This window comes from Lithobates pipiens, unplaced genomic scaffold, assembly GCF_037356315.1.
Source record: "Lithobates pipiens isolate NorthernLeopardFrog02 unplaced genomic scaffold, aLitPip1_a1.2 Scaffold_8, whole genome shotgun sequence".
Classification (NCBI taxonomy): domain Eukaryota; kingdom Metazoa; phylum Chordata; class Amphibia; order Anura; family Ranidae; genus Lithobates; species Lithobates pipiens.
This window is the reverse complement of record NW_027507903.1, coordinates 392,076,253-392,103,550: the sequence shown is the minus strand read 5'-3', so window position 1 is coordinate 392,103,550 and position 27,298 is coordinate 392,076,253. Positions and strand designations below refer to the sequence as shown.

The 27,298-nt window shown below is 44.6% G+C and overlaps 1 protein-coding gene across 1 annotated transcript in view; it reads right to left on the bottom strand.

Annotated features, from left to right (window-relative positions):
* The window catches only part of DDX46 (DEAD-box helicase 46), a 416,812-nt gene that overhangs the window by 243,652 nt on the left and 145,862 nt on the right, over positions 1–27,298 (bottom strand). The window contains exons 9-10 of the mRNA XM_077473955.1: positions 20,437–20,557; positions 7,999–8,174 (exon numbers count right to left, since the gene is read on the bottom strand). Of these exons, the coding sequence (XP_077330081.1) occupies positions 7,999–8,174; positions 20,437–20,557 (297 nt within the window). The remainder of the gene's footprint in view (positions 1–7,998; positions 8,175–20,436; positions 20,558–27,298) is intronic.

The window sequence follows — 27,298 nt, the reverse complement described above, 5'->3', positions numbered from 1 at the left end:
GTGTCATGGTTGGGATTCGAACCAGCGACCCCTCTTACTGCTAGGTGAGAGTGCTATCCACTACACCACTGTGCCGCCCTAAATGTAAGTTTTTTCCCATAAATTTCCCTCCTAAACTTGGGGTGCGTGTTATACACCGATAAATACGGTAGTTCTATACAGAAAACTTGGAGATATAAAATATCTCCCACCTAGGAAAGACCTAATATGGGTACACTGAGCCACTAAAGCAATCATTGCTATAGAATCTCTGTACCTGGAGGTCAGGAGATTCAAATCCAACATGCTCCATCTATGATGAAGGTACTGAAAATCCTCCAGGTATAAAGTCCACTCCCGAGTCCAGGCGCTGAAAGTTCCAAGCCACAGACAAACTGGTCTTTGATGTCCCCCACAAATTGGTCTGTCGGGGGACCCGATTGACCTGTCCCAAGATGATTTTATTTGCGTTGGAAAGGTCTGAAGTGAAAATGGGCAATGGAACTACCTGAAAGTAAGACTTTCATGCAAAAGCAGAGGGTTGGACAATTCCTGGACTGAAAAGGCCAAATATGAAGTTTTCCTGAGGCAAAAACCCCATTTGCCTAAGCTGTGTCAAGGACTAGACCCAAATACTCCAAATGAGTCGGTGCCAGCAATGATTTCTAACAGCTCAGTATCCACCCAAACCATGGTGACATCTGAACAGTCAAAACAACGTTGTCTAACAGAGCTCGCCCAAAGTACAGATAAGTGCACAAAGGGCAGAGTCAAAAACTGGTAGTTTAGGTAGATGGGATTATGCAGCTGCTGGGACATGGTACATGTTCCACCATAAATACGGCTGGATCATGTACTATGTTACAAAAAGTGAATTTATCCTTAAAGTACACGGGACTTTTTTACAACCTCTCCTGAACGATTTAACTTGACAGATAGTAACCCATGTTTAAAACGTCCGTTTTGCCACGTTTACATCATGCCATGTTTGCGTTTAGAAACGTTGTAAAAAAAAAAAAAAATTTTATTTTTCAAAATAGGCAAAAATGAAAAACACCCCTGTAAACGAAACGAGGCTAAATGCAAGTTAGCGCGTTTAGAAGCGTTTGGAGCTTGAAATGCCTCTAAACTCAGCGTCTGAACTAATTTTTTTGCCTCTAAACTCAACTGCCTAAAAACGACATTAACCTCCTCCCGCCCGCCCTATAGCCGAATGACGGCCTTAGAGCGGGCGGCTTCCTTCGCCTGGCCGTCCCTGGACGGCCTGGTGTTTACTTCCGCAATGCGCGCCGCCGGGGGCGCGCATCGCGGAAGTATTGTATTTGCCGTGTCTCCCGGAGACAGGCAAATACAGATCGCCGTGAACGGCCAATCAAAGCGGCCGTTCACAGCGCGATCGCAGCTGCCAATGGGAGATGATCTCATATGTAAACATATGAGATCATCTCCCATTGCCGTGTCTCTCCCTCCTCACACAGAGACAGCGTGTGAGGAGGGAGAGCGATCTATGTGTCAGCCCCAGTGCCAGCCCCAGCGCCGCCCGCCAGCCCCATCGCCGCCCGCCAGCGCCAGTGTCAGCCCCAGTGCCGCCCGCCAGCCCCAGTGTTAGCCCCAGTGCCGCCCGCCAGCCCCAGTGCCGCCCGCCAGCACCAGTGCCACCTGCCAGTGCCATCCGTCAGCCCCAGTGCCGTCAGCCCCAGTGCCGTCAGCCCCAGTGCCGTCAGTGCCACCTGCCAGTGCCATCCGTCAGCCCCAGTGCCGTCAGTGCCACCTGCCAGTGCCATCCGTCAGCCCCAGTGCCAGTGCCGTCAGTGCCACCTGCCAGTGCCATCCGTCAGCCCCAGTGCCAGTGCCGTCAGTGCCACCTGCCAGTGCCATCCGTCAGCGCCAGTGCCGCTAGTGCCACCTGCCACCACCAGTGCCACCTGCCACCACCAGTGCCGCCAGCGCCACCTGCCATCCGTCAGCCCCAGTGCCGCCAGCCCCAGTGCCACCTGCCAGCGCCACCTGCCAGAGCAAATAGCCAGCCCCATCTGCCAGCGCCAGCCCCATCTGCCAGCGCCAGCCCCATCTGCCAGCCCCAGCCGCCTCCAGCGCCATCTGCCAGTGCCACGTGTCGTCAGTGCCACTTCGGGTCACTTTGTGGGCATTTCCATTGTCCTGGTGCTCCAGGGCCTTCAAAACTGTAATAGGTGGTTGAGAAATAAGATGTGTAATTTATGCTCCTAGAACGCCTGATGTTGCCATTTCAATATTGGGCCTCTGTATGTGGTCAGGCTGTGTAAAAGTCTCACATGTGGTATCGTTATACTCAGGAGTAGTAGAACGTATTTTGGGGTGTCATTTTTGCTATGTACATGCTATGTGTTGGAAATATCTTATAAATGGACAACTTTCTATAAAAAAAATGAGTTTATTTTTTTTCCACATTTTCCCAAAACTTCTGGAAAAAAAATGAACCATTCAAACGACTCATTATGCCTCAGATTATACGTTGGGGTGTTAGCTTTCCAAAATGGGGTCACTTTGTGGGCATTTCCATTGTCCTGGTGCTCCAGGGCCTTCAAAACTGTAATAGGTGGTTGAGAAATGAAATGTGTAATTTATGCTCCTAGAACGCCTGATGGTGCTATTTCAATATTGGGCCTCTGTATGTGGCCAGGCTGTGTAAAAGTCTCACACATTTGGTATCGTAATACTCAGGAGTAGCAGAACGTATTTTGGGGTGTCATTTGTGGTATACACATGCCATGTGAGAGAAATAACCTATTACATTGAAAATTTTGTGAGAAACAAAAAAAAAAAAAAATCTTCATTTTGCAAAGAATTGTGGGAAAAAGACGACAACATCAAAAACCTCACCATGCATCTTAGTAAATACCTTGGAATGTCTACTTTCAAAAAAGGGGTCATTTGGGGGGGTATTTGTACTTTCCTGACTTGTTCGGGTCGCAAGAAATGAGGCCACCAGTACATCAGGTGTGATCAATTTTGTGCGATTCGCACCACAGCTTGTAGACTCTAACTTTCACAAAGACCAAATAATATCCACTAATTTGGGTTATTTTTACCAAAGATATGTAGCAGTATAAATTGTGGCCAAAATTTATGGAAAAAAAATTATAATTTGCAAAATTTTATCACAGAAACAAAGAAATATGCGTTTTTTGTAAGTCGTCCCAAGTCAGGTTGAAGTCATCACAAGTCGTGTTGAAGTCGTGTTGAAGTCGTCCCAAGTCGCGCTGTGATCTAAACTCAAGTCGTGTCCAAGTTGCCTCACTCAAGTCGCCTACAAGTCGTGTTGCCCCTGTGTGAACGGACCCTTATAGCTACATTCATTTGCTGCATGTGTTCTATAATCAAAGGATCAGCTGCAGCAGTGGTGAGATTTATTTTATGGTATTCTAACAAATCAGGTATGGTGTGACATAGTAAAGGCACATTTAAGATGGGATGAAAAAGGTGACACCCACCAGTGAGAACACAGTACCTAGCCAGGGTTACCAACTTATCAGTTGGGTTCTTTATGCCAAGCACATTAGAGGACACTGCCAGATCCACTTTGGGCATAGACAACACTAGCAGAACATCCTCCCCATACAGGTAAAGGGCCAATAACAGCAAGAATGAGCAGCAGAAAGGAGATGCTTTTACAACGCCGAGTGGTGAGAAAGAAGAGCATGCAACCCTCAACCAAGTATAAGACACAATCGCTCACTTTCACAAATTCCTTATACAATGGAAACTATTGAAAAACAGCGCATTTCAAAGCTGCCTGGAGACCTATGTAATTGACATAGCTCAGTCTCTGCAACTGCCCAGAGGCAGAGTAATTGCTTAGCAAATTCCAGCAGCTCTAGATAGGAAAATTAACAGCTAACTTTTACCAAAACGGAGTTTGAAAAGCTCTCCACACAGAACCCATTGCCTGAAGGTCACTTCCAGGCTATCCCCAAAACATACAGTCTGGAGACCAATGTAAACAAAGAAGCAAGCGGCCTACTCAGAGCGAGTCTTTAGAGGCAGGGCAATTGCTGAGGAAATGGCAGTAGCTCTAAAGCTGGAAAGGCAGATAAATTATCAGTACAGGGTCTGGAAAGTGCTCCAAGTGAAACCTAGAGCCCAAAGATAATTTCCGGGCTATACCTGCAATGTCCAGTCTAGTGGTTCTGGCCACAGCACTCGAGCCAGGCTAAAGATTAGGGCTGAAACAACTAATTGATTAATCGACAACTGACCGATTATGAAATTAATTGATTACCATTTTCATAATCGAATAATCAGCCAGGAACATAATGGGGTTAAGAAAAAAAAAAAAAAAAAACTAAAATGAGCCCTTTATTGTACAAAAATATAATCACTACTGTAAATATTACTTTCACTGTTCTACGGTAAAAAAATGAACCCATTCCATTAGTGATTTGCTTTTTTGTACTATAAAGGGCTCATTTTCGTTTTTTTAACCGCATTGTGTTACTAAACGTCTTAGACCTGGTACACATGTGTTTCTTAGTGCTTTTTGCAGAAATGCACTACAGTTCATTTACATGGTTTCCTATGGGACACGTTCATATCTGTGCTTTTTTCAGCCGCTGCATATTTGGAAAGGGTCAGGGACAAAATTGAGCTTTTTTGGTTCAATATACTTCAATGGAGAAGCTGCAGAAAAGAATGTAATGTGTGTTGGCAGCAATTTTTGTTTTTTAATCTGCACAAAAAAAAAAAAAAAAATGCAAATTGCAGTAAAATCACGTGCACAAAAATCAAAACGCACAGCAGAAAGCACTGCAGAAACAGATCAAAAGCAAAATCTGCATAGGTGTGTACTGAGCCTTATGCTGGCCCCACGGATCAATTTTCAGATAATATTCAGATGAAAAATCTTTGTACATTCGCTGAATGAAAGAATTTTGTTTGAAATTTTCACTTCATTTCTAAACAAAAACCACATATACTGTCTGAAAATTCATTTGATCAAGAAGTTTTCTATTTCCAAATTTTCCCGTCACTATGGTTGAAAATGAATGTCAAATTTGACCCACTTTTTTTTTAAGTCTATTAACCGATCAAAACAATAAAATCGGCCAACTAATCAATTATGAAAATAATTGTTAGTTGCAGCCCTACTAAAGATGGCAACCGCTGATAGCTACAATAGACAAGCTTAAGAGAAAAAAAAAAAAAATATATAGGATTTTTGTACTCACCGTAAAATCCTTTTCTCTTACGTTCACTGACTGACACGGTTCCTTTATTCTTGACCATTGGGTTGTTACTCCACCTTCAGGAGAGGACTAGGCAGAACATGCTAACATGTAAAAAAAAAAAAAAAAACAGAACTTTCCAGTTCTGCCCAAGGGGCCGTCCCTTCAGTAACAACCCCCCAGCCTGCTTCCTGCAGCCTCAGTACGTCAACAAGCAGTATAACGTAATCAATAAGAGGGGAGGGTGCTGCGTCAGTCGAACTCCAGAGAAAAGGATTTTACGGCAAGTACAAAACTCCTATTTTCTTACGTTCACTGACTGACAGCTCCTTTATTCTTGACCATCGGGACGTTCCCAAGCAGTATCATAACAAGGGGTGGGAAACAACGTAAAAAGAACTTCACCCACAATCAGAAGTGCTCCCGAACAGAGGAGACACCACCTTATCTAACTGCATCTGAACTTGCGGTAACAATGCAACAGTGCATTATACTCAAAAGGTAACTGTTTTCTTTAAACAGAAAAGAGTGTAGAATTGCAACATTACACAGCCGCCCGCAAAAACTTTGCGGCCAAAGCAGGCAGACGATGCACTTACATCTACTCTGTAGAATTTGGTAAAAATGCGGATGACTAAATCGCCGCCTACACACCAGAGTGACTGACACTATGTCGGAAGCAAAAAACAGGCCCCAATTGTACTGGTGGAATGGGCCATGGCAGAAAAGGGAGGCATCTGCTCCTTCAAGGCATAGGCCTGTACCACATCTGTCTGATCCACTTGGAAATGGTGGTCGACAAGACCGCCATACTTATTTTTCAGACCAGCTACCGAAATGAATAGAGAATCTAACTCCCGAAGGGGAGCCGTGGCAAATAGATCTTTATAGCCCTGACCACATCCAGGGAATAAAGGGCCACCCAGTGTTGGACTGGGACACAGAGATGGTAACACATCTTCATTGATCCCTATCTATATGGCACACACCGCTCAGTAGCCCATGCAGAATCCCTCACAGGGGGGGGATAGGGACAGGGAAGAGAAGAGAGGGAGATGAGGGATCCCAGAATTGACCTCCCAGGGAATGCCCAGCTGCTCAGCCCCACCGAAGCAGGGAGAGCTGTACTTACCAATCCGGACGAGCTGGGGACATTCCATCACAGACCCACTCTGATCAGTACGGGGTGGCTGCTGGCCACGGCACACTGACTCAGACATCAGTAGCCAAGTCATACGTGTGCCCAGAGCATTGTGCTCGCCGGCCACCCCTGGAGCCTGAGGGGCATGTCGTGGCCGACCCAGAGCATAGCTATGGTCTGCACACTCGCTGGCCAGGCTGAGGAGACTACAAGGATAAGGGCATCCAGCCAGCTGTTGATAGCAGTTCACAGGATCTTAATCTTGCGCAAAAGGCAAAACTTCTGCAAAAAATCCCCAGACCGATGGGCCTGCAGGGTTCCTAGACCCATCTCCTTCACTAGGCAGAAAAAAAAGCAGGCTGCAGGAAGCAGGCTGTGGGGGTCTTACTGAAAGGATCGCCCATTGGGCGATCAAAAAAAAATTCTGTTTTTTGTACATGTTAACATGTTCTGGCTAGTCCTCTCCTGAAGGTGGCGTAACAACCCGATGGTCAAGAATAAAGGAGCTGTGTTAGTCAGAGAACGTAAGAGAACTTTTTTTTTTTTTTTAGATAATAAGTGTTAAGAAAAAAAAAAAGTAATAAAAGATGTGGTCTACTTGCAGCTGATCTATTCTCCATTACCCTATTCTCTATTGTGTCTAATGTCATGATACCCGACTTCGCCTTGAATGCCTGGTAAGGTAATGATCAAGAAGTAGTAAATGATGAGAAAAGCACAGATCCACAGAATTAATGTGCAAACAAGGAGATCCTGGCTCTGCAGGTCCTCAGGTACAGCTTCCTCTCCAAGCCCTCACATGAACAGTAAAGCAGCACAGTGGAAACATTAACAAATCTCATAGTGCAAGTATACATCTGCGCGACTCAAAGCATAGGAAATGCACTTCTATTTTTTTCCAACAGAAAGAACTCAAGACAAAAATCTTCCAGAATACTGCTTAGGGATAACAAAGAAGTATGTATTTTTATCATGTTTGATTCATACTTACCCACGTGGATGCAGCATCAGACCAAAGCTGCATTTGTCCCCCACCATCTCTGCACTGAGAACCGAGCCACCAAACATAGCCAGTGGCTTGATTTTCACAGATCCACAAGAGAAGAGCTGCTGACTGTCAGTCAGTGTCTCTCCTCTCTGCTTCTGCGTCCTCACTGGAGCGCCGAGCTATGGAGGGATGGGGAGCGGCCGTCTCAGTGGCTCGCCAAGACTGCCATCAATCAATGCAGCTTGTGGATCCAGACTTAGGAAGTCGGATGATGCGATGCCTCGACTGATGGCAGTGACGTCAGCCGAGAGAGGACTTGAGACCGCGCTCTGCTGAAAACAGGTCACAAGAGTGCAAAACGAACTGCACTCCTGAGACCCAGAGGAGAAGCCCAGCCTAAAAAGCTCAGGCTGGACTTCTCCTTTAACATCTCTAGGTGTTCTGTAGAAGTTAAATATTTACTTTGAGTTCAGGTCCATGTTAATGGCTCTTATGGGTAGAAGATATGATATTTAGAAACTTGCATAAACACAGTATACTAGAAGCAAGGGGCACATAGGAACATTACACATTCTTATTACTAGCAACAAAAGGACACATTAGTATAGAGAGACAAATGGGGCTTAAAGTCATCTACACAAAACAAGTTAAAATTAAAGGCTGCTAAAGGAAATTGTGTTGCCTACCTATTGGCCCTTCGCCATCTTCAAGAGGTCTCTGGTCCATAATATGTCGAAACATGGGCAGAAGGAAGGCAATTGTTTTTCCACTTCCGGTTTTGGCAATACCTATTAGATCCCGGCCAGACATGATTGCAGGAATAGCTTGTGCCTGGATTGGAGTTGGTTTTTCATATGAGTGCCTAGTAAAGTCAAAAATATATATATTTTTAATATCTACTTTGTTTTTCCAAAAGCGATCTACCATAAAAGCTGTTATAAAAGAAAAAAAGCTGCAACATGAGTCACTACTCAAATGGTAAAACATACATACAATTCTATATTTGAACAGGAAGTTACATCATTTATACTGTCCATTTTAGCTAAATACCATGAAAGAGCAAATTACTTTGCAAAGCAATTAGAATAATAATAACTTGGACACTGTCAGGTTTTACTGCAATCTGTGGCTCCTTTGGAGAGATTTACCCTTATTTTCTGTTCTGGGGAAAACTTTTTACCAGATAGGAAGTAAAGGAAAATCTGCAAAAGGTAAAAAACTGACAGTGACCCAAGCATTCTTCTACTTAACCACTTGACCGCTGAATGATTTTACCACCTTCATGACCAGGCCATTTTTTGCCATTTAGCACTGCACTACTTTAACTGGTAAGTGTGCAGTCACGCACACTTAAAATGTATATAATTTTTTCACACAAATAGAGCTTTTTTGTGGTATTATCACTACAGTTTTTTTTTATTTTTATATAAAAAAAAAACGAAAAAAAGACTGAAAATTTTGAAAAATAAAATTTTTGCTACAAAACATATCCAACAGAAAAAAAAATGGATTTTTGTACTCGCCGTAAAAATAGAATTTTTAAAAACCGCTTAACTGTAAAAATCCTTTTCTTTGAAGTACATCAGGGGACACAGAGCCATAGTAGATACTATGTGGGTTGTAGGCCACCTTCAGGTGATGGACACTGGCATGCCCCAAGATAAAAGTGCACTCCCTATATAACCCCTCCTGCTACTGGGAGTATCTCAGTTTTGTAGCAAAACAAATACACGTGTATACCAAAGAAGGGAGGGACCTCTGTGCCCTGTGATGTACTTCAAAGAAAGGGATTTTACAGGTAAGCCATTTTAAAAATCATAATTTCTTATTGTACATCACGGGACACAGAGCCAACTGAAGGGAGGGAGAGAACAAAAAGTAGGGCAAATAAGAGACTAGAGGACTAATACTGCAGCCTGCAGTACCCTGCTGCGATATCCTCATGATATCCTCATTTTACATCTATTTGATAGAATCTGGTAAATGTATAGACTGAAGACCAAGTTGCGGCCTTACAGATTCGAGCCATGGTGATGCACTGCCCAGGAAGCACTAACGGCCCAGAGGAGTGCGTTTTGATTTGAGAGGGCGAAACCCACCTCTTTAACCATGAGCTTGAATGATTAATTGTCAAATCTATTTAGAATAGTAGATTTTCCTCCTTTAGGACTTTCAGGCAACACAAATAAAAGCATCCGTTCTCCGAATCTGAGCAATAGTAGACATTGACTGCTCACCACATCAAAAAAGTAGTGATTTTTCTGCCAAAGAACAGGGTTCTGGAAAAAGAATGGCAGAATATCCTAGTTTAGATAAAAACCCGATACTACCTATGGTAAAAAGTTAGAATGAGGACAATACTACTTGATCCTTGTGAGTAACAAAAATATGGCTCTACAAGAAAGAGCAGCCAATACAGATACCCTTCTTGCTGCAGATACTAGAAAAAATTGTTTCCTTGTCAAAAAAAGGACCAAGGGAATAAGTCTAATCGGCCCAAAAAAGGCTGTTTTTAATGCCGACAAAACAAAATTCAAGTCCCAAATGTTCGGGGGTTACCTAACCAGAGATTAAGCCGAGTTACCCCCTGCATAAAGTTATGGACCAAAGAATGCAAAGCAAGTGGTCGTTGAAATAATACCGATAAGGCCGAGACCTTTCAATCTTACAGATTGTGAAAGCTTACTCTCCCACAATGGAGACCTCAGAAGAGGAGTCATCAGCCTCACCATGGTCCCCTGAGGAAATCGTCTTCTCCTGCTCCTAGTTCCTCAGTCTGAGGGTCTTTGGAAAATGGAAGAGAACCTGTCACATCTTGACCACACTAGGATGCGTTTAACCACTCACAAAACTTATTTTCAAAACCTACCATGGCTGAGGAGAAAAAAAAAAAAGAGAAAAATGAACAGGGGCTGCAGTGTTGAAAACAGTTCACCCCACCCCCTCTCAGGTAAGGATGCCATTTGAAGAGTAGGCTTTCCAGAGCTTAACCCTTTTAGCTTCTCTTTTTTTGGGGGCGTTTCAACTCCCCCCTTCTGAATATAGCCCGATGCATATAGCAGAGGTACTACCGGAAGAAACCTCATCCATTGCTTGAGCAATAGTCGGCCACTGCCTCTGCTATTAAAGCTCAGCCTGATGCAATAGTAAACGTGTCAAAAAGAATGCTTGTGTCACCAACCTCTTTCATGCCCCCTCCACTCTCTTGTCCATACGGAGCGTGGCCCTCGGAGCCTATGGGATCTTACAGAGGCGAGAAAATGGCGAGGAGAGCCTGGAAGCTACCGAGTAGTGTGGCTTGCCGTTCGTGTTTTTTTTTTTTTTTAATGCTTCTACCTCTTGAAGAGGGGTAGCAAATAGCACACATGGGGGGCGTCTAGTGGGGAGGAAAACCCCCTCCAGATTTACCGGAGGTCTGCTGCTGGCTGAAGGAAATGGCAGCTGCTGCTCTGGACACAGGCATGCGCTCTATACAGCCTCCAGTGGTGTCACAAGCATTACATTTACTAACTTAAAGGAGACATTCATAAGAAAAATTCAAAAATGTCTTAGAAAAACTCCACTTGCCTTCTGTGGTAAAAACTAACAGACCCAATCTTCACCCTTCATGATGGGTTCCGTAAAATCTTCACGAGCTCTGGGATCCGCGAGGAAACCCACAATCCTAGACCTGTAATAGCACCACCGCCAGTAAAACTTTATGGCCTTACTACCAAAAGTACTGGATCCTGGGTCCAGCTCTCTAAAAGGAGAAGCGATTACAGGCAGAACTTTGTTTCTTCCGACATGAGGCCTGGGTACAATTCAATTTTACCCAAAAGACACTGGATCTGGCTGCATGGCTAGCCCCAGGAAGGATTGCTCCAGTGGAGCTCAGCACAGCACATCTTCACTCATGACCAACACCTTAGACACCGGGGAAAAAAAAAATATATTCCCAGTAATGGGAGGGGTTATATAAGGAGTGCATTTTTTATCTTAAGGCGTGCCAGTGTCCATCACCTGAAGGTGGCCTATAATCCACATAGTAACTACTATGGACTATGGCTGTGTCCCGTGATGTATGATAAATTTCTGAGTTCGACGGACATTAATCTTGACCATTGGGTTATATGGTCTCTGCAGGATTAGGACTAGGCAGAAAACCTGGCTACGCCCATGGGTTGTCCTCAGTCAGTATATAACCCCTTCCCTGCTCTAGGTATTCAGTTTAGTAGCAAGCAGTAATAGAAGAATCAAAAACTCCATAGAGGGGTGGGAGCTGTGTCCGAACTCAGAAATGGATTTTACGGCGGGTACAAAAATCCCATTTTCTCTTTCGTTCATCGACTAACACAGTGTTGCCTTAATCTTGACCATTAGGACATCCAAAAGCAGTGCCAAAGAAAAATGAGGTGGGCGAAATAACCCAAGGCTAAACAAAAGAGCCCTAACCAGGTCACAGGAGCCCCATCTGAAATAAAAACCTGTCATATTGATGCTTGATGACTGAAGGTTTAAGAAGTACTTAAGCACCAGAGTAGAATGCACAGTGACAGGGAAAGGAGGAACCCGACCCTTAATTAGAATAGGCCTGAGTCACAGTCTGTCTGATCTATCTGGTGATGGTAGCTGAAGAAGCAGCCAGCCCTTTCCTTGGTCCCTGTGTAACCAAAAAAAAAAAGAGAGTCTGACCTCCGCATACACCCGAATTGCACGAACCACATCCAAGGTATGCAAAGCAAATTCCTTGGGATGAGCCGGCTTGGGACACAAGGACACATTCAAATTCAAGTCAGAGACTACCATGGACAGAAAAGACGGACAGGGAGGAAGAACTACTTTATTCCTATGGAGTACAAAAAATAGGGACTACGACAGGATAATGCCACCAACTCGGAAACCCCCGTGGGCCAAGGTAATAGCCACCAGGAATGCCACCTTCTGGGACAATGTATACAAGGAAATCTCTCAAATATTCTCGAATGGAGGCTTATGGAGAACCGATAGCACCAAGTTTAAATCCCATGGCGGCAAAAGAGACCGTACCGGCAGAGCCACATGCCAGACTCCATGAATGTAGGTACGAACTAAAGAGTGAGTGGCTAGGGATCGCTAAAAGAAGACTGCTAATGGTGTGAGTGTGCAATGTACAGGGATAGGGACAATTGTAGACACTCACTCAGAATGGACTGGTGTCTTTATTTAACCTTACCAACTATAACTAAAGGGGCCGACGTTGGAGAAGAAAAACTACTAACCTGGTCAGCATTCACTCCAGAGTCAGACCCAGGTAGCCCAATTTCCTGGACAGGGATCGAGGGGACCTTGGGTAGCTCGGACATCACCCGAACCTTTACAGGAATTAAAACCACACAAGGAGACACAGGCCTCACCCCCCACCCCTGAAGTGGACAAATTCTGTCCCCCTTCTCTGGTACCCCCAAGCCCCTCACGAAGGAGGTCAATGAATCTGCAAACCAGCAAAGATGCCCCTCACCCCAGCAATGGGCGAGTCTCGTCAGTGGATCAGGAGAAGCCTGCTCAAGGCTTACCAGACCAAGATTGCTTGGAAATTCCCAGGGAAGACTTGAGAGATCTGTTTGGGCCAAGAAGGAAGGCCCCCATGTGACGAGGCTCTTCCCTTTCCTAGATTGAGGCAGGAAGGTACTCTTACCCCATGACACCCGTAATGAGATCATCCAGGGTAGCCCCAAAAAGGGGCCTTGAAAGGGTAGACCAATGAGAGCTTTTTTAGAGGCTTGGTCTGCCGACTAATACTTTACCACTTGCCGCCCGCCCTATAGCAGAATGACGGCGGCAAAGTGGTTTCAAAATCCTGACCGGGCGTCATATGACGTCCTCAGCATTTTGAGCTGCTGAGTGCCCCCAGGGGGTGCGCATCGCAGAGATAGTCGTTTCTGTGCGTCAGTCTGATACCCCGCAACTACAATCTCGGTAAAGATCAGTCGTGTCCAATCACGGCTGATCACAGTGTAAACAGGAAGAGCCGGTGATCAGCTTTCCGTCAGATGCGAGTAGAGGAGAGCCGGTCGGCTGCTCCCCTGACAGGGGGGGTCTGTGTTGATCGATTATCAGTGCAGCCCCCCCTCCCATGGGGATGCCCACACTGGGACGCCACCAGACCACCAGCGATGCCGAGCACCAGGTATGCCACCCTAGACCAGGGATGCCAGTCAGTGCCCACAATGGATGCCAATCAGTGCCCACAATGGGCATCACTGGCATGCATTGTTTGCCACTGATTGGCATTCATCCGTACAATACAATGCCACATCAATGCCCATCTGTGCCAACTATCTGTGCCAGCTATCAGTGCCAATCAATTCCACCTCATCAGTGCCACTTCAATGGTGCCACCTCATCAGTGCCCATCAGTGCCGCCTTATCAGTGCCCGTCAGTGCAGCCCCATCAGTGGAGAAAACGTACTTTTTACAAAGTTTTGAAACTGAAAAAAAAAAAAAAAAACTTTTCAAAACTTGCGGTCAAATACCACCAAAAGAAAACTATTTGTGGGGAAAAAATGATAACAATTTCATTTGGGTACAGTGTGGCATGACCGTGCAATTGTCATTCAAAGTGCAACAGCGCTGAAAGCTCAAAATTGGTCTGGGCAGGAAGGTGTTTAAGTGCCCTGTATTGAAGTGGTTAAGCCACAGCACATGTCTAATCACCACTGCTGAAATAGAAAGCTTGGACAGCACAGGAGCTGCATCACAAACATACTGTGGCCCATGGACCAACTAATCCGCTAAATCAACATAAGCAGCGGGAACCTGCTCACTACCCAGACCTTGGAGCAAAAGTCTGGCCCATTCAGTTAGGGTCTGAGACAATAGGGCTGAGGCCAAGACTGGACGCAATGCCAACCCAGCCATAGTAAACATGCTCTGTGCCAGAGCCTCCACTTTGCTGTCACCCGGGTCCTTAAAGGACAAGGTGACTTATGTGTACAAATGGACACAGCCACATCTGTGGCCCTGACAGCCGCATCCTCCATATTTAGAGTCTCCTGCACAGCAGTAAGAAGTGCATCCACCAGAGCTTTTTCACTCGCTGCTGAGACCACAGAGGACTCATCCTCACTATCGCCCAGGTCAGGGGATAAGATATTAAACCTCCCTGGATGGGCCACATCCCCCGGCGGCATCAGGCTCAGAATCAGATGAGACAGACTGAGCAGGGAAAGGCGGGGGATGCTTGCTCCTGGGCCTTTGCCCACATTCTACTTCCACCCGGGACACCAATAACTCAAGGACTGCCGCCAGCGCAACCATGGGAAGCTGGGGTTCCGAGGGACCTGCCACCCCTGAGTGGGTGAGATGTGACCCCAAGACTCCATATGGAAGAAGACCCTGTAGTACAAAGGAACTTTGGCACCACTAATATCTATCTCTATATACACACATACATACTGGAACTTTTATTCATTTCTTTTTTAGTACTACGAATGGCGGTGACCAGCAAATTATATTGGGACTGTGATCACAGAGCACAATGACACTAACTGATGCGGAGGGGGGGGGAGGGTCAGTAATATTAAACACTGTAACTGTTCTAATGACACTGGCTGGATTGGGTTTAACATCTAGGGCGATCAAGGGGTTAAGTGTGTGCCTGTGTGTAATCTGTGTAAAGTATGTCACTTTTACTACTAGGTTCTCTACTTTTCTCATCACCTCCTTCCCTTCTTGCTTGCTCTTGCGAAGAAGGCACAGAAGCAGAACAGGAGGGAAAGCATAGATCAGTGAAAACTGATCCCATGGAAATACCAAGGCATCTGTGTCGATCTTGTTGTTTAACCCGGACGCCAATAGACCCATGTCTGGAACTCCCCATCCTTGGCATACTGACAGAATGATGCCGGGGTGAAGGAAACAATCCCGGAAACAATAGTTGGGGACGCGAGTAGTCTGCCTGCCAATTCTCCATTCCTGGAATGAAATTGTACATAGGCAAGGAATGTTGCTTTCTGCCCAAGAAAAAAAAATTCACCTCTTTCTGGGCCACACGACTTCTCGTTCCCCTTGGTGATTGATATAAGCCACAGCTGTGGCATTGTCGGACTGAGCCTATGGCACCTGGAATTCCCAGGCGGTCTCCCATCCAGGTATTAACCAGGCCCGACACTGCTTATTCCTCCGAGATCGGACGCTTTCAGGGTGATGTGGCCGTAGGCTGGATCCTGACAGGACAATAGTCTGAGTGTCCAGGCATCCAGGGCCCGGCGTACTGCCCGAATCTCTAGAATATTGACGGGCAAGGTCATCTCTGATCTGGATCATTTCCCTGGGACAGACACTTCTTTCAGGACTGCTCCCCAGCCCAAACGGCTGGCATCTGTTACCACTTTCCAGGTAACAGGTAGAAAGGATCTTCCTTTTAGAAGATTTTTGGATATTGACCATCAATGATGCATTTTGGCAGATAAACGCACCGGAATAGAGTTTGGATCTTCTTGTTTCAAGTTGATAGGATACAGTTTTGCAGCAGTCTTGAATAAACTGCGCATAATGAACGGCCTCGAAAAAGCCACCATCAGTCCTAATAAACACATGCAAAGATAAATGGAAGGGTTCTTCTTTGTTTTGACCCACCAAACAGTTCCTATAATGAACCCTTTCCTGGGGTAAAAACACCTTAGGGCTGATCATAGATGGTCCACTAAGTACTGCAATCTCCTTGATGGTTTTAAACAGGATCTTACTAGGTTTAGGATCCAGACCTTTGTTTAAACGGGCTACCGACTGACCTATCAAGAGTAGATTGTCTAAGTAAGCTAGTATCTTAATACTTTGAGCCCTTAATCTGGCTAAAGGAGGGTCCAGGATCTTTACACACACACTCGAGGTGCAGTAGCTAGCCCAAAAAGGTAGAGCTACAAACTGGAAATAAAAATTTTTCTACCTCAAAGCGTAGAAATTTCTGGTGAGCGGGAAAGATCGGCACATGGAGATAAGCATCCTAGATGTCGATAGACACCAGAAGTTCTCCCCCTTGTAGGAAGGAGACTACTGATTAGATAAATTCCATGCAGAGAGAAAGACCTTTTTCTCTGGATCCTTAGGAACGTTTGATCTGAGAAGAAAAAAAAAAAAAAAAAAAAAAAAAAACAGTAGACGGGAACACTTGGAACTTCAGATTGGAGCTATTGAGGAAGTCCACCCATTCGTCTTCCTGTCAGATCTATGAGAACTGCAGAAGAATTCTCCCTATTGAGCTAGGGGAGCACCTCCTGATAAGGAAGGTACAGTATCCCCTAGGTTTAACTCTGGGTTTACCTATTGAACCTGATGGCGGAAGCCATCGTGACTGCCTGGGGGCTGATGCCCCTGGCACAAAAAGGAGCTCTTAAAAATGAAAATATATTTTTCCTTACTTAAATGGAAAAAAGGGGGTACTTTTCCCAGTAGAATTTCTTTGGAAGAATTATCCAAACATCCTCAAACAGCTGTTCCACCGCAAAAGGAAGACTAGCCAGGAGTTTCTGCATGGTGAAGGGAAGTTTATCCTCCGCTGATGTACATCCCTGCACTCATGCGTTTGTGTTTACAACAACGTGTACAGAACCATGTATAGCCGTAGGCATCTCAGCAGTTGTGTGTTTGGCTAGTTTATAAGTCAGCACCTGCACAAGGACCTTGTGGAAGTTCTACAAAAGGAACTCACAAGCAATTACTGCAAGCACAAAGCTGCCAGAATTCTTGGCCTGAGCAGGATACCTAGCAGGATACCTAGAACACCTGTTAAACTGGCCTCACAACGATTAAGCAATTACTGTCAGACAGTAATTTTTTTTTCTCTTATAGGCTGCATGCACACGGATGTTTAAAAAAAAAAAAAAAAAAACTGGCTGTAAAGCTAGTACAGACACCAGGAAAAAAGCAGCGTTAAAAACGTGAATTCAATGCACGTCAAACCGCGCTATCTTTCAGCCGCGTTTCTCTGTCTCCATTCAAAATCAATGGTTCCCTATGGGAGCCTATTGATTTAAACCGAGGTCGTACCAGAAGTCAGATCAAGATGATCCGACTTGCGGTGCGACTTGAGTGCTGAGAATCTTGAAGGGGAGAAAGTGAAGAAATCAACTGTGGGAGCAATAATTAGAAAATGTAAGACATACAAGACCACTGATAATCTCCCTTGATCTGGTGCTACACGCAAGATCTCACCCCGTGGGGACAAAATAATCACAAGAATGGTGAGCAAAAATTACAGAACCACATGGGGGACCTAGCGAATGACCTGAAGAGAGCTGGGACCAACATAATAAAGGCTACCATCAGTAACACACTATGCCGCCAGGGATTCAGATCCTGCAGTGCCAGATGTGTACCCCTGCTTAAGGCAGTACATGTCCAGGCCCATCTCAGGCTTGCTAGAGAGCATTTGGATAAGCCAGAAGAGGATTGGGAGAATGCCATGTGGTCAGATGAAACCAAAGTAGTTTGGTAGAAACACAACTCATCCTGTTCGGAGGAGAGAGAATGCTGAGTTGCAACCAAAGAACACCATACCTACTGTGAAGCATAGGGGTGGCAACATCATGCTTTGGGGCCATTTCATGTACATGGATCAGTCGTCCTGTTCCCTTTGCTGAGAAAGAATGAATGGGGCCATGTATCGTGAGATTTTGAGTGCAAATCTCCTCCCATCAGCAAGGGCATTGCAGATGAAACGTAGCTGGGTCTTTCAGCATGACAATGATCCCACACTGCCCAGACAACGAAAGAGTGGCTTCGTAAGAAGCATTTCAAGGTCCTGGAGTGGCCTATCCAGTCTCCAAATCTCAACCCCATAGAAAACATTTGGAGGGAATTGAAAGTCTGTGTTGCCCAGCGACAGCCCCAAAACATCGCTGCTCTAGAGGAGATCTGCCTGGAGGAATGGGCCAACATACCAGCAACAGTGAAGACTTACAGAAAACCTTTGACCTCTGTCATTGCCAAAGGATAAATAAAGTATTGAGATGAACTTTTGATATTGATCAAATACTTACTTTCCACCATAATTTGCAAATAAAATCTTTCCAAAATCAGACAATACGATTGTCTGGATTTGTTTCCACATTTTGTCTCTCATAGTTTCTCATAGTTGAGGTATACCTATGATGACAATTACAGGCCTCATCTTTTTAAGTGGGAGAACTTGCACAATTGGTGGCTGACTAAATACTTTTTTGCCCCACTGTAGTTCAGTGTCATAATATTTTGTATGGTCTATAATATTGTTTTAACTTTCAGTTCACTCTTTGATTGTATATGTATTTAGCACTTTACACTGCACCTTACAGATTGGTTTTAACCCCATATCTGTCTGAGGTTCACTCATTTTTAGCACTGCATCCCTTTTGTTTATGTTTTTTCAAGACCAGTTATATGGTACTGGACCTGAACCATCTTATCCCTTGTATACTTTGCTCCAGACAGAACATCTGACCTGTTTGAGCAAAAGTACACCATGTTCATTTTCCTGTAAACTTTAATAAAATAAATATTGAAAAGTGGTTTGAGTGTTTTGCAACCCATTAGCAGTGTTTGCCTTAGTTTTTGAAGCTTTTTTTTTTTTTCACCTGGTTTCCAGCGTTGCTAATAGTGATGGTATTCTATGTGACACATGAACAAGGGAGCAGAATGGGGTACGCATGTCAGTCGGAGGGTACAAAGCAACCCAGCTGTCCACCATTCTGTTGCAAAGTTCTATTTTGCAAAAGGGCACAAGGAAGTGCTTGAATCTCTTATAAGGGGTTTTTTTTTAAGATGAGCTTATAGTAGTGCAACCTGTGGTGTTATGCAACATCCTAATAGTTAAAACATAAAAACAAATACTATTTAAGAGACACAAATAATTGTACAACAAGTATTGAAGATACTGAATCTCATTTACTTGATGTTAAGCTACAGTATCTAATAATGGTGTAAACCTGTGCTACCTTTCCACTTTACAGGATCATACTTCTCCTGTCATAGTGGGCACAACCCCGGAGGGATGTTCAGTCTAGGATAGTGATGGCGGACCTTGGCACCCCAGATGTTTTGGAACTACATTTCCCATGATGCTCAACTCCACTGTTGAGTGCATGAGCATCATGGGACATGTAGTTCCAAAACATCTGGGGTGCCAAGGTTCGCCATCACTGGTCTAGGAAGAGTTCATTTCATGCATTAGAGATACTGTTGGGGCACTGCACAGAAGCAGAATGCGGATCCGCCTACGTAAACAAGGCGGATACCTGTTCTGACGGGACATCACGGAGATCTGCTGGCTGTACCTAGTGATCAGGAAGAGCGTTCTGTGTTGTCCCAGTGACCCCCGCCCCCACACAATTAGAACACACCCAGGGAACACAGTTAACCCCTTGATCGCCCCCTAGTAAACCCCTCCCCTGACAATGTCATTTATATATTGATCAATGCATTTTTTTTAGCACTGATCACTGCGATAATGTCACTGGTCCCCAAAAAGTGTCACTCGGGGTCAGATACATCCGCCGCAGTCTCGCTGAAAATAGTAGATCACAGCCATTACCAGTAAAAAAACATTGAAAAAAAATAAGACCATAAATCTATCCCCTAGTTTGTAGATGCTATAAACTTTTGCTTAAACCAATCAATATACGCTTGTTGCGATTTTGTTTACCACAAATATGTAGCAGAATACATATTGGCCTAAACTGATGAATAAATTAGTTTGATATTTTTTTGGGATATGTATTATAACAGAAAGTAAAAAAAAATCTTTTTTTTTCAAAATAGTTTTTGTTTATAAAACACAAAAAAGAAAAAAAAAAAAAAAAACGCAGAGGTGATCTAAGACCACCAAAAGAAAGCTCTGTCTGTGGGGAACAAAAAGTGCAAAATTGTCAGTTAAAGCAGCGCAATTGCCCTATCACATAAAATGACCTGGTAAATTTCAGCACAGGATCACACCCCCCCCCCCCCTTTCTTCCAGGTATATTGCACCTTGCAGAGACCAACAGCACATCTATGGACTTGCAGAGTATTTTCTGTGCGTATGTACAAACACCTTCTTTCTGGTATATGAGCCACCACAGTTGCTAGCAGCAGTGTTGCTGTGAGTGCGCATACAAAACAGCAAACACACCTGCAGGATCAAAACTTACTTTTTCAGTGCATTCAAAATCTTCATAGATATCCCACACTGCACCCAGGTTTTGATTGGCTTTGGGCAATTTTTTCCTTGCACTGTAATGCCCTCCAAATTTAGTCTGTAGGCACTGACGTCTAGAAAAAAAAAAAAAGTAAACTATTAAATATTACTACAACATGAGACTTCTAATTGTATAGAAAATAAAAAAATAAAAAGTTGTAAAGAAAATTAACGAAGGGCTATTTACTCCTATGAGTAAAACTGCACGTGCCAGTAGTGGACAGCACAAACCTTTATAACTGAACTTTTACTATGAGCAAGGTCCACTTATTTATTTTGACCAGCTGCTCCCACGTGCAAACAAAAACCTATGGATTTTTGCACACACGGGTGAATCATATGAAACAGGATTTAGAGACATTTGGATTATACTGCTGCCTACAGGGGCAATAAGACACATTCTGATTTTTTTTTTTTTTTTTTTTTACAGTGTCCAATCATCGGTAGGTGGCAGCATAACCCAGTCATAAGGATTTAAGATGATGCTCTGGGTACCATGATGTACAAGAAAAACATATTTGCTGTAACTGATTATAAAGTGTTAGCTGGGGATGTGCTTGATTGGTTAGTCAAGTCCATCTAAATCTACTAGTCTAACACTACCCTCTCCGCAGCCTAATGCTGGATATACTTGTATCAGAATTTCAATGCGCATGTATATCCCTCTGTTCAACAGAAGCTGGTCGTTATATCGCTTGTGTGGATCTGGTATTCTGTCAATTTTTTTTGTTCAGGAAAAAAAAAAAATAAAAAAAAAAAAAAACACACACACACACACACACACACACACACACACACCTCAGTGCATAACCAGCTTAACGTACAACTAAAGGCAAATATAGGATTTTTAAAACAGCTTACCTGTAAAATACTTGTCTTTGATGTACATCAGGGGACACAGAGCCATAGTAGTTACTATGTGGGTTATATATCGGACCAACAGGTGATGGACACTGGTACGCCCCTAAGGCAAGACACGTAATCCCCTCCCATTACTGAGAGTCCTTGGTTTTGTAGCCAAGCAATACAAGTGTATAATAAGAAGGGAGGGACCTCTGTCCCCTGATATACATCAAAGAAAAGGATTTTTACAGGTAAGCTGTTTTAAAAATCCTATTTTCTTTTGTTACATCAGGGGACAAAGCGACCTTACAGATCTGAGCCATAGAGGCCTGATGATGCACTGCCCAAGGGGCACTAATGACTCTGGTTGAGTGTGCTTTAACATGAAAAAGGAGGAATTTTCTTCTTTAAACCACAACCCTGGATAATGACTTGACGAATCCACTTGGAAATGGTGGATTTTGACACAGCCTCTCCTCTTTTTGGACCATCTGGCAGTACGAATAAAACATCTGTTTTACGAACCTGAGGGATCGCCTTTAAATACACTCTCACTACCATCAAGGGAATGTAGTGCCTTCTCTTCCCTAGATTGAGGCTCTGAGAAGAAAGACGGAAGAACAATATCTTGGTTTAAGTGGAAACCTGTCACCACTTTTGTGATTCAGGATGAGGACGTAAAACCACATTATCCTTATGCATGATCGGATATGGCTCTTTACAAGACAGAGCCGCTAGTTCTGATGCTCTTCTAGCAAAAGAAATGGCAACCAGAAAGACTATCTTTCTAGTCAAAAGAACCCAGGGAATTTCACGTAAAAGGTTCAAAAGGCTGTTTCTGCAAAGCCAATAAGAACAAATTTAAATCAAGGATTTAGAGGTGCCTTGATAGGGGGATTGATCCGTATTACCCCCTGAACAAAGCTACGCACTAAAGAGTGAGAAGCCAGAGACCGTTGAAAAAATATTGACATGGCTGAGATCTGGCCCTCGATAGTATTCAAGGCCAGCTTCATTTATAATCCCATTTGCAGGAAATCAAGGATCCTACCCATGACATATTTCCTGGGGTGCCAACCACTGGATCCACACCAAGAAACATATGCCTTCCAGACTCTATAGTAAATGATTCTGAAAGCCGGCTTCCTGGCATTAATCAAGGTAGACACTACCAAAGGAGACAACCCACGATCCTTTAAAATGTGGGTCTCAATAGCCAAACCGTTAAATTTAGCGCCTGTAAGGTAGGATGGAATAGCAGACCTTGCGCGAGACGGTCTGGCCATAATGGCAGAGTCCAAGGGACTCCTACTGCCATCTTTATGATCTCGGAAAACCAAGACCTTCTGGGTCACCAGAATCGCCTCCTTTTGTTCCTGCTTGATCCTGGGAAGAAGACGCGGAAGTAGCAGAACTGGAGGAAATGCATAGATCAGAGAAAACTGATCCCATGGGAAGACTAATGCATCTGTTCCGCAAGCTAGCGGATCCTTTGTTCTCGACACAAAGTTGTCGACCTTGTTGAATCTGGACGCGAACAGGTCCACACCCAGAGTACTCCATCTCTGACATATCGCTAGGAAGATGTCGGGGTGAAGAGACCATTCTCCCGGAAACAAATGTTTGTGACTCAAGTAGTCCGCCTGCCAATTCTTTATCCCTGGAATGAAAATTGCCAATAAGCAAGGGATGTTGTGTTCTGCCCAAGCCAGAACATGATTCACCTCTTTTTGGGCTGCACGACTCCTCGTACCCCCCTGGTGATTGATTTAAGCCACAGCTGTGGCACTGATGGACTGAATCCTGATAGGACAATCCCTCAGTCTGACCGTCCAGGACTTTAGAGCCAGACGAACTGCCCGAATCTCCAAAATGTTGATAGGCAAGGTCCTTTCAAACTTGAACCACTTCCCCTGGACAGAATCCTCTTCCAGGACTGCTCCCCAGTCTAGAAGACTGGCATCTGTTGTCACCACTTTCCATGAGACTGGTAGAAACGATTTAGGCTGATGCACGTCGGGAGCCAGGCGAATTGGTAAATCTAAGGCCTGAACCTTCCTGTTCCAGGCCGACAGGATTATGTTTTGTAGCAATCTTGAATGAAACTGCAAGTAAGGGACGGCCTCAAAGGAGGCCACCATTTTTCCTAATAGTCTCATGCACAAATGAATGGAAGGCTTTTTCTTTGCTTTGATTAGTTGAATTAGCTCTACAATGGAACTAATTATTTTCTGGGGTAGAAATACCTTTTTCTCTATGGTATCCATGACCAGATCCAGGTACTGTAATCTTCTTTATGGCTTTGAGGATTTTTCTAGGTTGAAAATCCAGCCTAGAGACTCCAGGTAGCTTACAGTTGTGACTAGACTGTGGTTTAGCCCTGAAACTGAATGATCTATTAAAAGCAGATCATCTAAGCAGGCTAGGATTGTTATGCCTTGAGCCCTTAACCTGGCTAGAGGTGGTGACAGAAATTTTGAGAACACCTGTGGTGCTGTGGCTAGACCGAATTGCAGGGCCAGCGCTAAAAGAGCCTTCTTCTCTGGGTCCTTGGGAACATTAGACCTTAGAAACAGAGGAAATGGAAAATCTCAGAACTGTAGTTTGTAACCTAGAGAAACAGTAGAAGCCACCCATCTGTCTCGATATTGTTCCTGCAGGATCCTTGAGAATTGCAGGAGCCTTCCCCCCATCCGAGCGAGGGCACCCCTTCATAAAGGAGGCTTTAGCATGCTGTTTTGTAGGCTTTGTGCCCCAAGATCTCTTCTGACCTTGGTGCTGCCCTTGGGGTTTTCCCCTTGAACCTGATGGTTGAGGCCGTCGAGATTGACTAGAGGCTGACGGTCCTGGCACAGGAGAAGCCGCCCACTTGAAGAAATGTCTGAATTTCTTTACTGGTAAGAGAGAGCTTTTGCCATTAGAGATCTTTTGTAGGTATTTATCCAAATCATCTCCAAATACCCCATTCACCATGAAAAGGGGAACTGGCTAAGCGTTTTTTTTTTTACACAGCGCTTCAGCTGACCAACTTTTCAACCAAAGAATTTTGCGAGAATGCACTAGTCCAAGCATAAGCTGTGAGATCTGAATGACAGCATCTCTCATAGGGTCTACTGTGAAACACAGTGCGTCTGATAAATCAGAGCAATGTTGGGCCTGTTCATCAGGCAGAACTTTAAGCATCTCCTCAAACTGTTCCTTAATGGACTGGAATATGCCAATTGCAGCAAGAACCGGCTGCACTGCTCAACTTACTAAAGCTCCAACTTTTTATCTGCTGGATCCTTTAACATGAGCGCATCATCAACCGGACATGGGAGATTCTTATTCACTGAGGAAATCGAAGCATCAACCGCTGGAACCCCCTATTTCTTATAGAAATCTTCTTTCATAGGATAAAGTGTGGAGAATCTCTTAGGCGGACAATATTGTTTACCCGGATGTTCCTATTCAGCATACATAAGCGTCCTTAGCCATGCATGAATAGAAAAGGCATCCCCAGATGGAGGAGGTTTTAATGATCCCAAATTAGAGATGGGATCATTAAGAGCCTGCGCTGCAGGCAGCAAAAAAGTTGAACGAGCCAACTTTGTACCGTTTCCCCTAAAATAAGACCTAGTTTGATTGTCGGTGATAGCTGCAATAAAAGCCCTACCCCCCAAATAAGCCCTAGTTAAAGTCCTTGTAGGTCTTTTCAGGGTAGGGCTTATTTTTGAGGAAACAGTAGGGCTTATTTGGGTGGTAGGGCTTATATTGCAGCCAACACCGACAATCACGCTAGGTCTTATTTTAGGGTAAACAGGGTAAGAGTGCACAAGCAACCTGTCTTGTGATGTTACTCCTATATTAGGATCCTCAGAAGAGGATAAACCAGTATCTTCCAAATCTTTGGGAAGATCTACCCGATCCCCAGCTTAGTGAAATTAGGATGAGGCCACAAGAAAACCTAATCCGAATTACGAATCAACAAATATGGCTATTTGCAGGAAAGAGCAGCCAACTCTGATACTCTTCTTGCAGAAGATATGGCAACCAAGAAAACGATTTCCCTCGTCAAGAGGATCAAGGGAATATCTTGACCGGTTCAAAAAGGCAGTTTTTGTAAAGCTGGCAGGGCTAAATTTAAGTCCCAAGGGTTCAGGGGTGACTTAACTGGGGAATTAATCCACATTACCCTCTGGATAAGGTTACGAACCCGAGTGTGAAGGAAGTGGTCATTGGAAAAAAAAACACAGATAAGGCTGACACCTGGCCCTTGATGGGATCAGTAATGAAACTGGCCTTGAGCACTATCTGTAGGAACTCAAGGATCCTACCTATATTTCCTGGGGTGCCAACCCCTGGATTCATACCAGGAGACATAAGCCTTCCAGACTCTAATATATGATTGTGGAGGCCAGCTTCCTAGCATTAACCAAGGTAGAAACTACCGAAGCTGACAGCCCACGGTTCTTTAGATTGTGGGTCTCAATAGCCAAACCATTAAATTTAGCATTTGTAAGGTAGGATGGAACCCCGGAACTTGCGAGAGAAGGTCTGGCCACAGGGGCAGGGTCCCCTACCGCCATCCTTATGATCTAGGCAAACCTAGATCTCCTGGGCCACCAGAATCGCCTCCTTTCCCTCTTGCTTGATCCTGCGTAGGAGACACAGAAGCAGCAGAACAGGAGGGAACGCATAGATCAGGGAAAACTGATCCCATGGAAAGACCAAGGCGTCCTTATGCCATCGGATCCCTTCTCCTTGACACAAAGTTGTCGATCTTGTTATTGAACCTGGACGCAAACAGAACCACTTCCGGAACTCCCCATTTTTGGCATATTGACAGAAAGACGTTGGGTGAAGGGACCATTCTCCCGGGAACAATTTTTGGCGACTTATCCCCTGGAATGAAAACTGCTGATAGGCAATGGATGTTTTCTGCCAAAGACAGAATATGATTCACCTCTCTTTGGGTCATACAACTTCTCGTGCCCCCTTGGTGACCGATATAAGCCACAGCTGTGGCATTGTCAGATTGGATCCTGACAGGATAATTCCGTAGTCTGAGCGTCCAAGCGGTACTGCCCGAATCTCTAGAATATTGATGGGCAAGGTCAACTCTGATTTGGACCACTTGCCTTGGAAAGTCGCTTCTTCCATGACTGCTCCCCAGCCCAAAGGCTGGAATCTGTTACCACTTTCCAGGCAATCAGTAGAAAGGATTTTTCTTTTTGAAGATTTTTGGATATTAACCAATTGAGGCTCTGACGCACTTTGGCGGATAAATGCATCGGGAAGTCCAGAGTTGGGACCTTCTTGTTCCAAGTTGACAAGATACTGTTTTGCAGCAGTCTTGAATGAAACTGTGCATAAGGAACGGCCTTGAAAGAAGCCATCATTTGCCCCAATAAACTCATGCAAAATGAATACAGGGATTCTTTGTTTTGACCAAACAAATCGGTTCCTTTAACCACTTCCCGACCAGCGCACGACGATGTACGTCGACAGCATGGCACGGGCAGGCATATTGGCGTACATGTACGTCCAATATTCGTTGCCGCCTTGCCATCGGGAGCGCGCCGCCGGCGGCGCGCTCCCGCGCTGGTCGGGACCCCCGTGAGTCCGGTCGCGGGACCCGCGGACTTGATCGCCGCGGGCATCCCCGCCATCGTCTCACGGAGCGGCGGAATGGAGGAAATGCTGTATAAACAACATTTTCTCATTCTGCCTAGCAACTAGTGACGCTGATCTCTGCTCCATGTGATTGGAGCAGAGATCAGTGTACACTAAATGAAAGCCCAACCCCCCCACAGTTAGTAACACACCCCTAGGAACACTTAACCCCTACACTGCCACCCACTGGTTAACCCTTTCACTGCCAGTGTCATTTACACAGGAATCACTGCATTTATATAGCAGTGATTACTGTATAAATGACAATGGTCCCAAAAATGTGTCAAAAATGTCCGATGGGTCCCCGACAATGTCGC